This window comes from Danaus plexippus, chromosome 10, assembly GCF_018135715.1.
Source record: "Danaus plexippus chromosome 10, MEX_DaPlex, whole genome shotgun sequence".
Classification (NCBI taxonomy): domain Eukaryota; kingdom Metazoa; phylum Arthropoda; class Insecta; order Lepidoptera; family Nymphalidae; genus Danaus; species Danaus plexippus.
Window position 1 is genome coordinate 3,405,833 of NC_083543.1, and position 12,446 is coordinate 3,418,278.

Sequence of the window (12,446 nt, forward strand, 5' to 3'; positions counted from 1 at the left end):
CCCGCCGGCAATGGTGGTGACCGCATGTTAGCCCGCCTTTGCCTTTCACGGTTTCTTCAATATTATCAAAATATTATCAATAACGTTAACTAATTTATATTTATTCTACTATATAATATAATATATATATTTTTTTCTTTACATTGTTATCCGGTTCTTATATGCAATTGAATGAAACCATTAATTTATTTTTTGTTAACATTCAAGAACATAAATCAAAAATCAATTTATATTATAAAGGTCAGACTTAATATTTAGATTAGGCAGAACCTATTATGGCTTAACTTTTATTGTTCCTAATCTAAAAATAACAAGCTATTGTCAAAATTGGTACATATTACGCTTTTAGATTAGACTTGCGGAATCATTATGAATCACATTACTTAAGAAGAATTAATTACTCTTACTCACCGTGTTGTGAAATTTAAATAAATATATTTTTAAAGGAATATCCTAATAATTGAAAAAATAAAACATATTTTTTTCTGCTATAAATGTTGATGGATTAGTTTCCGTATATCTAAATTCCACTGAAATTTCTATGGAACACAAAAGTCATCCATATATTTTTTTGAACCTGAAAAAGGTTATTCTATTAAGTATACCTATATGTAAAAATCAGACATGTGTGGAATATAATTTAAATTTTTTAACTTACAATTATTATTTAACCTCGTGAAAGTGATAATAAAACGTAAATTTAGAAACATTTTACTATTATCTTGAATTTGTCAAGTGAATTTTTCGTTAAATAATCATCTTATAATTTAATATCCTCTTTAATTACTATCCTTAGGACATAAACGTATTTCTATAATTGAATACTTAAAAATACAAAGTCCTTGAAACTTTGAGGACCCTTCTTACGGGACGGGTACTTGAGAAATTTTCATGAAGAAAAATATGCGTATAATATATTTTTTACACTGACAATTAAATTAAAAAAAAAAAACAATGTAATCCTTATTTTCGAATAAATCTTTTTTAATTAATATATAATTAAAACGCTTAGTACATATTACAAATATTTATAAACTGAACGTATTTGAAAATTTAAAAATGACTAAGAAATTTATTTAGAAACTTTATACATATTTAATAATAATACTTGGTTTGATGACTGTCTGATATCATTAAAGTATAAAGCAAATAGATTCCATTATCTTAACAATCCCAGAAATATAGCGAATCGTAAAGTTACTACTTACTGTGTAGGTACTTTCCATCAAAATCAATAAAAATCAAATCACGTTTCTTTGGTACTTTTCTCAATAATATACATCCTACATTGTTAACTTCATAAACTAGATTAATTAAAGATATATGCCAATAATAAAATTCACTATATACCAAGTTTTTCTTAATATATAAACTAATATTAACACTTAATACGGAAAAACTAAACATTTGCATGTATATTACAGTTGTTTAGGATTGAAAAATATATATATTGCGCACTCCTTTTTTCATTTTAACTTTATTCTATATATTCCGTTATTAAATCTATATGTATATTAAATAACAAAACTATTTTATAACAAAATTATTTGGCATTGAAACAGAAAACCACTAACGATTCATTGTATATATGATATTGTGCAAAACTGCGGTTATTCGAATACAAGCAAAGACGTAAAATAAACTATATATAATCATCAACACATTATTTACATATATTAATAAATATTTATCGTATCATTAGTCACGTGACCTAAATAATGTGAAACGAAAACGTCAAACCATTTAAAAGAACCGGTCATAATTTTATATCATTGTGATGAAAGAAAACTGAATTGTTAGTTTTTCTGCTGCAATGCAATGTAATCGTGATATGAATTAAGTGAACAAAACCCGTCACAAACAATGCTAAGTTATAGCAATTTTATTGTTTTTATGTTTTGATATAAAAAATGCAATCCACTCAAACGATACGCAACTTCTGCCATGACTGAAATAATTCTGTATTAAAAGGTCAATAATCCCATTTTTTAATATAATTGCGACGACAAAACGACTAGAGCTTCCCTTTCAGCTTTGACCTAAAAGAGAAATTGTTTACGGAGTAATTTATATGCACATTTACATAACATAGTTTGTCCGTTTAGGACGATTTGTAAGCATTGCGATGAGGTTTACACAAAAGACGCATAATCGGATCGTAAGTCAAATAACATGACGCTGCTCGCGTCAGCACCAAAAACTACATTTAAAACATAATTTTTTCTCATTTCTAATAATATTATTCTTTATTTCCTACACATATCCGTCATGTTTTGAAATTCATAAGTCAGTTTAATTTATTACGTCACTATTACTTAGTGTCTCAGATTTTTAATGCTATGGTTTCTTTCGCACTAGAATCGTGGAATATTTTGCCAATGTCATAGCGTCTCAGATTATCATTCAATATTTCTTGAACACGTGAATTGACAGGAACATAAAATCATAAATTACATTTGAGTCACCATAGATTTCCCTATTTTATATAGTTCTTAACTTTAACGATTTATCTTATAGGTCTTCGGCTGAATGTAATCAAATTTTTACATATATATTTTTCATAAAAGATACAACTCTATAATTAGGACTAGTAAAGCTTTCTAATGAAAACCTACCTTTCTTCATAAATTGGTCAATTTAATAAAAAATCTGTTAATGCAGGTTGAGTCTTGCACGTGTTTTGTAAAGCGGATGTGTGAGTAATGACTTTTACCTCAAGATAAAGATTTAACACTTCCTTATCCATAATACTCGGAAGTAGTCATACCTCAAGCGGGCCGAATATAGGTGAGACTAAACAAAAGCGTGTGAATGCTACGTGTTTGCGCTCATCGCACAATGCTGTTGCTAAATCACAGATAAGATAAATATCCATTCAAAACCCGACCCTAAACCAAACTGAATATCGTTTTCTTAACGTAGCTCGGAGGTATGAACATTTTTGTCGTATGAGCAATCTGTTCAATTCGTATATAATTTTATTTTTAAATGTTCCATTAAAATAAACAAATCAAAGATAACATAATTCAGGTTTACACCTCAAACGACAGATCGTTTCTAATAACACTTGTATTTCGTCAAGCGGCTTAAAGGCAGCCAATGCAAACTGTACGAAGCAGTGAACGTGTGTCGCGTCGGCACCTCCAGTGTGCTTTAAAGCAAACAATATTTTCGACAAAGGACCGGCGAGGTGTCAGCGGAGGCTAATGGAGTAGAGTGCTGAGCATATAACCTCGCTTTGTAGTGTTTTAAACTGTTTATTTAAGCATAAAACTCTTCACTTCTTACACACTTTGTACAGATGCCATCCATCTACACGGATTGACGCATGAACCTAAACTTATGATACCAATAATATTAATGGATAGTAATAGTTAGCTCAATTACTATCCGATATCTTAACATGTAAGTTTGCAATATATATAATCATAATTACATGCTCTTTTAAACATTATGTTGATTACCTACACACAAAAAATCGAAATAGTGAGCGGTGTACTTGTAAACTGTATCAATTTTTGTATATATCTGTTGCCAACTATAAAATGTGAACTTAAATTTTTGCAAGAAAGAATGAGGTTTGTTCGAATAAACAAAAATTATGTTCAACACAAACAAATATATATATTGCAGCCTCTTTAACAAATAATTTTTTAGATTATTTTTTTAGTTCATTTTATTTACGTGTCATTTACGAATGACATAAATACATGTACGAATATTACAAAACATTCATTTCTGTATGGAATACGAAATATAAAGAAGTCAAACCTGTTCACTTCATACTTTGCCCTCTAATTGACAAATTGGAATCTCATTAATGTTAAAGCCAAGTTTCTAACTGGACTCGTTGGATGTATAGTGTATGCGTCCAACCTTCCGATCGGCTGCCGATAAATACCGAAGACACCCGACGGCGCTCGGGCGGCAAGAGTAAAAAGTCGGCAGCATTCGAAGCGCGTGCCTCGATGTGTGTGGTCCACTATGGAGGTCCGCTTTGGCTTTTTGATATATTGAAATCTGATTTTCGCACTTTTTTACCGTCGAATTTCGTTCGAGTTTTAATTTAATGTGTCTCGATACGCTTATATAATGTTTTGTTTTGTTAATAAATACATTTCTTCATTTTGATTTAATTGAATTATTAAAACATGAGAAGACTTTTTAAAAAGAAGGGGGATAAGGTTCTTTCTTAACAAAAAGGTACGCACAAAATTAAAACTACAATTTCACAAAAAATATCAGCGAATTAAACTTACCCTACGAATTTACTTCGTACTTTTGCACGGATGAAGGCCATTATTTGAAGATTTTAGTAGAATATCGACATTTTTAAGAAAATTAAAATGTTTTGAACAGTCTCCGTCGGATAACATTATTTACTGGCTATTATTTTGGTAATAATAAAATTATAGTCACTGATAATAAGTTACTTAAAAATTTCAGTAAGTATTAATATATATATAAATTTTGGTGTTAAAGGATTCATTTAAAAATAAAGCGTAAACTCGCAAACTATATAGATTGATACATTTCTGATCCAAACTAAGACCACCTATTTCTAAAGAAAACAATTTTTTTTCTGTTCTAGAGAATATAAAAGCGTTTAATTTTTAAAAGTTCATTTCAATATTATACAACTTTATCAAAAATCGTTCATAAAAATTTCAAAGTGCCGGAATTTTTAATTAGAGTCACGTAATTTATCGTTGACGTCTGTAGCAACGGCCATCTTATTTTCCGTTAGGTCTGAATTAGACAAAATATCGCTTCCCAAAGTCTCATTTAATTCAGGATACCTGGGTATCAATTCATAGTTGTCCAAATCGTAAACGTCATCATTACTATTCTTCCATTTATCAGCAATCATTTGAAGAGGTTCTAGACATTGCAGACTTTGTTTGATTCGTAATAATTCAATATTACATTGATTTTCAACTTCCAAAAGTTTCAATTTATAAGCCTTAGCTAACATTTGTTTTCTTATGGCATTCTTTTTTTCAATCTGTGCCATATTAAGAGTGTTTTGATACCTCTGTAGTTGTTTTTCATATTCGATTAAAGATTCGTCGCAATTAAATTTGCTATCTACACAAACTGAAAACAGATTAGTAGCTAATAAATCGCTTTTATTAGATGTATTACCGTCGCTGTAGGTATACGAATGTGTAGCAGCGTCTGATATTTGACTTGATTTTGCAGCTTTTGCTTCTTTTTCTATTTTATTTTTTTCCTCGTTAAGCTCTAGTTTAAGAGATGCTATTATGTTTTTGCACTGAGTGATTCTATCTTTCAACTTAATATCGTTTTCTTCTATAACTCTCGAGTCTTGTTTACATTGTTCTAATTTATTTATTTCCTCATTATTATTGGAATCATCCCCAATTTTTTTCACTTGCAAATCTTTTTCATCATCAACAGATGTATCTCTACATACATCCATACCCTATTTTTATTAGTAATATGTCTATTAAAGTTTATTAATAATTTATTAAATATCATATGATAACAAATTGTATACTTTTCGATATTGCCTAAACGTCAATTCAAATTTCAAATATTTCATATAATTAACCTACCTCACACCAATTGCCAGTATTAAATGCATATTCTTTTTGTATTTAAATTTGATTTTTTTTGCCCACGATCCAAGTTACTTATATTTTCTGCTTGATCTTGATATTAATTGATTAAGTAATCTATAAAAGGTAGGCATTGATTTTTTAAATAATGGGTATAAATATTGGTAATTTAAATAAAATAAGAACAGAACAGAAGCAGATCAAGTATATCCTAATCGATTTCAGCAATAATAAAGTGATAGAAATTCTTTAAAAGGGAGAGTAGTTAACTGGCCTCTTCAATGTACAGCAACATTACATCAGGAACATATGAAACCTATTTCACAATTATGAAATAATCAGGTAAATTTTAACGTGACACACCCTTTTCAATGCCTTAAGTAATAAAATACAGAATTATAATTAACATAAAAAACAGAAATGTTCTTATAAAGCTCAAAACAATCTTTGAAAAAATCACCAGAAAATTAAGAAATTTAGGGAAAAGAATTTGTAGTTGAAACATTTATACAGAATAATCTTAAAATCATTCTAGTAAGGGAATTGACTTTCCACACTAATATTTATTACTAGCTTTTTTAGTATAATATTTTTATTATTACGTTTCTAAAAAATGGGATCCTTACTCTTATCAAATACGTATATTCTGAAACTTTCAGTCTTCTTGTACGAACGGACTGAAAAAACAGACTACAGAACCACATATCCTTATTCCTTCTTCGTAAAAACCCACAACCAGGTTAAACGATCATTTGGTATCTGACAAAAAAACTAATCAATTAATTATTGACAAAATCTTCTTTTGGGTGTTTCCTCACACAGATAAACATGGTTTTAAACAGTAAAATAGGCAGAATACAAGAAAAGCACCTTTTGAACAACTGTCGTCTACTGTTGTTTCATACATTGTGAAATATTCTTTAGAACATTAAATTTTTACATTATAATATATTTATGGTATAAAAAATGTGGTTTAAACAATTAGAAAAGTGATACCAGCGAACATCGAAATCGATTTAACAGGAATGCAAAGCAAACTTGCATTAAAAATCAGGAACTCTTTGTATCCAATCAAATCGCAGCACTGTTTGTCACTATGGTCTATGACAGTTAAAAGTCAGCCAGTTAAGTCGTACTGTGTTCGTTATGTGAAGTTTGGCGCTCATTTTTGACAGAATAATACATAGTTGAAACCTATATAACATTAATCATGGGTCTTTTAGAATTGTGTGAGAAATATTTTAATACAAATAATCTGTACGAGGTTTTACAAATATCAGAAAAGTCTTCGGATAAAGAAGGTATTCTAAAATGCGAATGAAATAATTTTTATTGCGACTTAAACTCTACAATTTATCTAACCCGTCTAAAAAATGATTCATATTCACAAGTGAACTGCGACTATCACAATTTAGTAATAAAACAATATAACTATATAGTTATATATAATCAAATATACAATTTGTGGAATGGGACCATATTGATTTAAATTTATTATATAGATGCAACTATAAAAATCTTGTTCTCAAATTTGTATTTCATTTTATATATGTATCAATTATTTACTTTTATAGTTAAGAAAGCCTACCACAAATTATCACTTAAAGTTCATCCTGATCGAGTAAAGGATGAGGAAAAGTTAGAGGCTACAGAAAAATTTAAAGTCCTTAGTAATGTTCATGCCATATTAAGTAATAAAGAAAAAAGAGATCTATATGATCAAACTAAAAGTGTTGATGAAGAAGATTATGATGATCTTAATGCTAAGGATTGGACTGTGTACTGGAGAAACATGTTCAAAAAGATTACAGAAGAAGATATTAAAGCTTATGAAAAAGAATACATCGGTAAATACTACTTAGCAACAGTGAAATTATCCTATATAGAGTTAAGAATTTTATCACATATTTAAATGCATTTTTAGGTTCAGAAGAGGAAAGGAAGGATTTAAAAACTGCATATTTAGCTGGGAAGGGTGATATGGATTATATTGTGGATCAAGTACAGTTTGCTCGTTCAGAACATGAACCCAGAATATGTGGCATTCTAATGGTCAGTTTAGAGCAATCCTATAAAGCTACTTATATATGATATATAAAATTTTATAACTTATCAATATTTAGGAAATGATTGAACAAGGTGAGATTCCCTCTTACAAGATATTTACCCATGAACCGGCTAGAAAAAAGCAAAAACGTCATGCCAAAGAAAACAGGGAAGCTCAAGAAGCTGAAGAACTAAAAGAATCATTGGGGCTAAATGCAGGTTTGGAATTTGTATTGTACTTTGAAGCAAAATAAGTCATTAATTGAGACTGTCATTTTAAAAATCTTTCATAACACAAGGTAATTAATAAAGTAAGAGGTTCTGGAAAAGTCTCATTAACTTTAATTTATAAGGGGCAGTTTCTAATTGGTAATTTTAAAGTCAACTTTTTTTTTATACATATATATTATACAAATATTCATTGTGAGACAACCGGATGCTGCATGATTTTTTATGATTTCGTATTAATTTATTTAGTCCTTAATAATTTATTTTATATCTCAAGTAAGTAGGTGGTGTATCAACGACAATCGAGAATGGGGCAGAAATTTTAATTAACAGAAAAACACATCACATCACACATAAATGGATATCAAACAAGATTTTTTTTCTGAAATCAGTACATTTCTTTAATGATTATTTATTTATAACTTGTGTTAAATTAGGACGAGTTGAAAAAATGCTTAAACTTCATTTTACTACTTTTATTTATAATAATGAAAAAAAAAAATTCAAAACTTCTGTTGTTTTGGAAAGGAAAGTTAGTAATATGGAATTAACATATAACTTTTATACTTGATGATTATGTCTACTACTTATTGTTTAATATTTTCACTGATAATTAGTTTCCAATTAAATAGGATAAATAATAATAGTGGTAATTCTTATCATGGTTATTTTTAACTTTTGGAAAGAATATAAAAATTTGAGTAAACTTTGACTTCCCACCGTCTTAGACTCAACTATTGAAATAATGAAAAATAAAAGTTTAGTCTAAATACTTTAAGACTTGAAAGACGTCACGTTACTTTATATGATTTGTTACGTTTAGAAATTTCCCCTAATAATTATACTTCACTTCTTTATTTAAAATAACACAATTTTTTTTTTTTTTTTCTGGAAAATAAATAGATATACATATGTTAAAGATCTGTGAACAATAGATAATCTTCCTATGAAAACTGTTTTGGACATATTTTTCTAAGTTTCAGTTGTCTTTTAATAGTAAATCTTCATTATAAGCAAAAGATATCCTCGATTTTTATTAGAAATATTACCGTGCATGAACCATGCTGAGAATATTTTATTTATTTTAGCGTAAAAGAAAAAAAAAACTGACGCTTCAATTATTATATACACTTTCAAAATGAATCGATTAATCTTAACAGATATATTGTCACATTTAAAATCATGCCTTTAATTAAAAAAAAAATAATGAAAAAGTCCCTGAAAAATTACACACACAACAGATAATGACAATACATTGAACCCATTCAGCTTAAATAAAACTTAGAACGAATTATTGCAGGTGGTGACAGTTTAGAAGTCATGATACAAAAAAGGCAGAATGATAGAAAAAAACAAATGAATTCATTGATAGACAACTTAGCCGCTAAATATGGCGGGAAATCAAAAGCAACAAAACGAAAAGCTGGCAGCAAATCTGAAGCGGGAGTTAAAAATAAAAGAAAGAAGTGATTCGTGTGTAATTGAAATGGTTATTTTATTGAAATTTAATACATTTTTAAATAGTTAAGCATTATATTTTATTCGCCATCCATAGCAACTTCTAAAGTAGTTTCAGAGTGGAACGGTCCAAGTTCCACATATTTTTGGAGCCGAATGATAATGGCTTCATCGAAAGCTGTAGATGAAGCTAACCTCTTTATTATATCATATTTAGCTTCATTGCATTCCTTGTTAAAATCTGTTGTCCGATCCAATAAATACTCGATAAAACCTGATAAATGACATCACAATTAAATTATAAATTACAAAGTTTTACAAAATTACAGTCAAATAAAGGCTATGATAACATATGTGTATTAATAACACTTAAATTATGTGAATATGATAAATATAAGAAAAGCAAAGAGTCCCGCTTTTAAATCCTCTCATGTTTATTGAGTGAATTTATTAAATTATCCTAATTAAATTTTTCTTAATTGTTTATTCAAGAACATAATCTCATTTAGACATGTTTGTACTTGACATAAAATAGTGCAACTTAACAGAGTATACATTGGCACACTTTATACAACTTATTAATTTATACTTTCATGTGTGTAGAGTTACGAATGAAAAACGATATACTCTCATTGTACTACGATGCAAACTAATGGGAAAGATACAAATTAAAAGCTTGTTTCGCTGTATCTGAATCAGATTTCTAAATATAAATTCAGCAAAGAGACATTGCACCTGAAGGCCTTTCATTGTTGCGATTTAGTAATAGATATCTGCGTGTTTGCCTCATAAAATAGGAAAAAAATATTCACCTGCTACCCTCGCCACCGACTCCTCACCCCACTGGTGTTGACAAGCAGCATCAAGTAAAATCAATCCAGCCAACTTTATATCGGGGAATGGATTCTTACAAATGCCATATAAAACTTCCATAGATGACGGCTGCTTACTCAAAATCCTGAACCATTCGCGCGTCATCAAAGTTATTCTCTGATCAACAGATTCAACTTTTGAATTTGGATCTTTATCCACGCTTATTAGATTTCCCATACAACGTAGGGCTCGAATCCGTAATTCAGAGGGGCTATTTCTTATAATGCTACCCAATCTCTCAATATTCTGGGTATATTTGCTACCTGAAAATATATGATTACAATATAATTTCGATTTGTATAACACATCAAAGTTTTATTTAATGGCAATACCTAATGTAGCTAAACACATCTTCCCTTCATTCGTGGTTCCAATGAAACCCAGCGTGTCAATAGCAACAGGCAAAAGATTGGAATCATTAGAATCCAAAGCTTCAAAGAGTGTTTCCAATAGGATAGGATATTTTCCAAAAATTTCTTTTGGATAATTGTAAGCAATGTAACCAAAAAATTTCATGTAACCTGTTATAATTAAAATATGTTTAGAATTCATCTTAACAAGTTTAAAGAAAGAAATTTATACTAAATGTTTAAATCTTACCTGGAGTTAAAAGTGATCCGAATGGATTGCTATGCAACTCTTTGACTTGATCAGCGATTTTTTGTAGCATCCCTTGTTTAACAAGATAGTTTATTCCATGAGATTTTACAGCTAATTGTGACAAAAGTTCGAGAATATTCAGCTGATATAAGATATCATCCGAGTTGAGCTCATTTACCATAAAATCTATATATCTTTCTTGAGCACACAATTGGAATAGATCATATGACTTTGAGGATATGTTCATAACCACCTAATAAATTGAAAAATATATTTCATATACTGTGTCAGTTAGGAAAATAAAAATATATGTTTATATTTGAAAATCTTTACCTCATAAGCATTACATTTGGCACTATTGTTGCAATCTAGAGCAATTTTCATTTCTTCCAAAACTTTTGGATAAGCTTCCGTAGGCAAATTGCTCGTTATCAAAACTGCTTTATTGGCTATGCCAATATCAACATCACAGATCATTTGAGCGACTGCCACATATACATCTATGTATTGTGGCAACGGAAGCACATTGACATTTGATGTTATAGCCTTATAGACCTGAAAATTAATGATATTATACAAAAATATTTATAAGCTAATAGTATTTTTTTGGCAACAAAGTAAACACAGCAAGTAGCAAAAAGCAATCTTGGAAAGTTAACTATTAAACATATGTATAACCAAATCAATAGAACTGTTAATATTTAAAAGAAATTGTAAAATAAAATAAAATTAATGCTAAAAAGCAATAACCTAAAACATAGTAGAATATTAATAGTCATTTGAAAGCAATAAGAAAAAAATAATTTATTTATTTACACCTAGACAATTACAAATCATCTTTTTCTTTTAGATAGCTAGTAGACTAAGATTCTATGAATAATTGAAGTGATAATAAAAACAAAAAATACCTCATCCACCGCCAATCTTCGGACACAGTCCCTTTCATGCCGCAATAAATACATGAAGTGACTGATATAACACCTAATAGCTTCTCCAGGTTCAAATTTATCAAAACATATCTTTAAGACATCACAAGCAAGTTCAGCTTCACTTCTAAAATAGAGAGAATTGACCAATTTAAAATTGATTTTGATATAAATAAATATATAAATTATTTTCTTACTTGGTACTGGTGTTGATGCAATATAGGATTTTGGAAATCCCAATGTTCCTGATGGTTGGGGCAGCTTCGGCAGCTGGTTTGTAAGCTAAAATACTTTTTATCTCATTTAGTGCCGTCGGAACGTTTTCCTTTATTTTTAGTCTATTAAAGCAATTTCTTAACTCGTCCAGGTCTCGATTCGACATTGCAGTTTTATAAATATGTTGTCTATTTAAAATACTACCAGTGTCGAAATATACTTTAATTTCACGACTAACCAAGTACGTAGTGTTTAATTTTATTATATTAATGGTTTTTCATTTTATAATAAACGTATTATTATTCGTGATTTTGTCAGACCCGGCAAGACTATTGATTACTATTTATTTTTGATTTTGACACTTAAAACTATACGAGTTGCCATATAATTAAAGAATATTGAATTTTGAATATCCCTTGTTACACTCTAAGACTGGATTTGTACTAAAAAAATTTGCAGCGCTCATGGAACTTATATTTTGAAGTAATAATTAAGTTTAAATTTGCGATTGTTGATG

The 12,446-nt window shown here is 29.0% G+C and overlaps 3 protein-coding genes across 3 annotated transcripts; 1 reads left to right on the plus strand and 2 right to left on the minus strand.

Annotated features, from left to right (window-relative positions):
- Nucleotides 1–4,580: 4,580 nt before the first annotated feature.
- On the minus strand, nucleotides 4,581–5,553 carry LOC116766877 (uncharacterized). The gene has a single exon (XM_032657012.2). It carries the CDS (start codon nucleotides 5,441–5,443, stop codon nucleotides 4,685–4,687), a length of 759 nt encoding a protein of 252 aa, XP_032512903.2. The 5' UTR covers nucleotides 5,444–5,553; the 3' UTR covers nucleotides 4,581–4,684.
- A 1,145-nt stretch (nucleotides 5,554–6,698) lies between these two features.
- LOC116766687 (dnaJ homolog subfamily C member 9) lies at nucleotides 6,699–9,384 on the plus strand. Its single transcript, XM_032656722.2, has 5 exons — nucleotides 6,699–6,883; nucleotides 7,157–7,429; nucleotides 7,507–7,634; nucleotides 7,706–7,847; nucleotides 9,157–9,384. The coding sequence occupies exons 1-5, from the start codon at nucleotides 6,793–6,795 to the stop codon at nucleotides 9,324–9,326; spliced, it is 804 nt and encodes a 267-aa protein (XP_032512613.2). The 5' UTR covers nucleotides 6,699–6,792; the 3' UTR covers nucleotides 9,327–9,384.
- On the minus strand, nucleotides 9,327–12,277 carry LOC116766684 (26S proteasome non-ATPase regulatory subunit 5). Its single transcript, XM_032656718.2, has 7 exons — nucleotides 11,911–12,277; nucleotides 11,696–11,840; nucleotides 11,121–11,342; nucleotides 10,788–11,040; nucleotides 10,520–10,708; nucleotides 10,127–10,450; nucleotides 9,327–9,588 (listed from the first exon to the last, which is right to left on the minus strand). The coding sequence occupies exons 1-7, from the start codon at nucleotides 12,093–12,095 to the stop codon at nucleotides 9,395–9,397; spliced, it is 1,512 nt and encodes a 503-aa protein (XP_032512609.2). The 5' UTR covers nucleotides 12,096–12,277; the 3' UTR covers nucleotides 9,327–9,394.
- Between the last annotated feature and the right edge of the window lie 169 nt (nucleotides 12,278–12,446).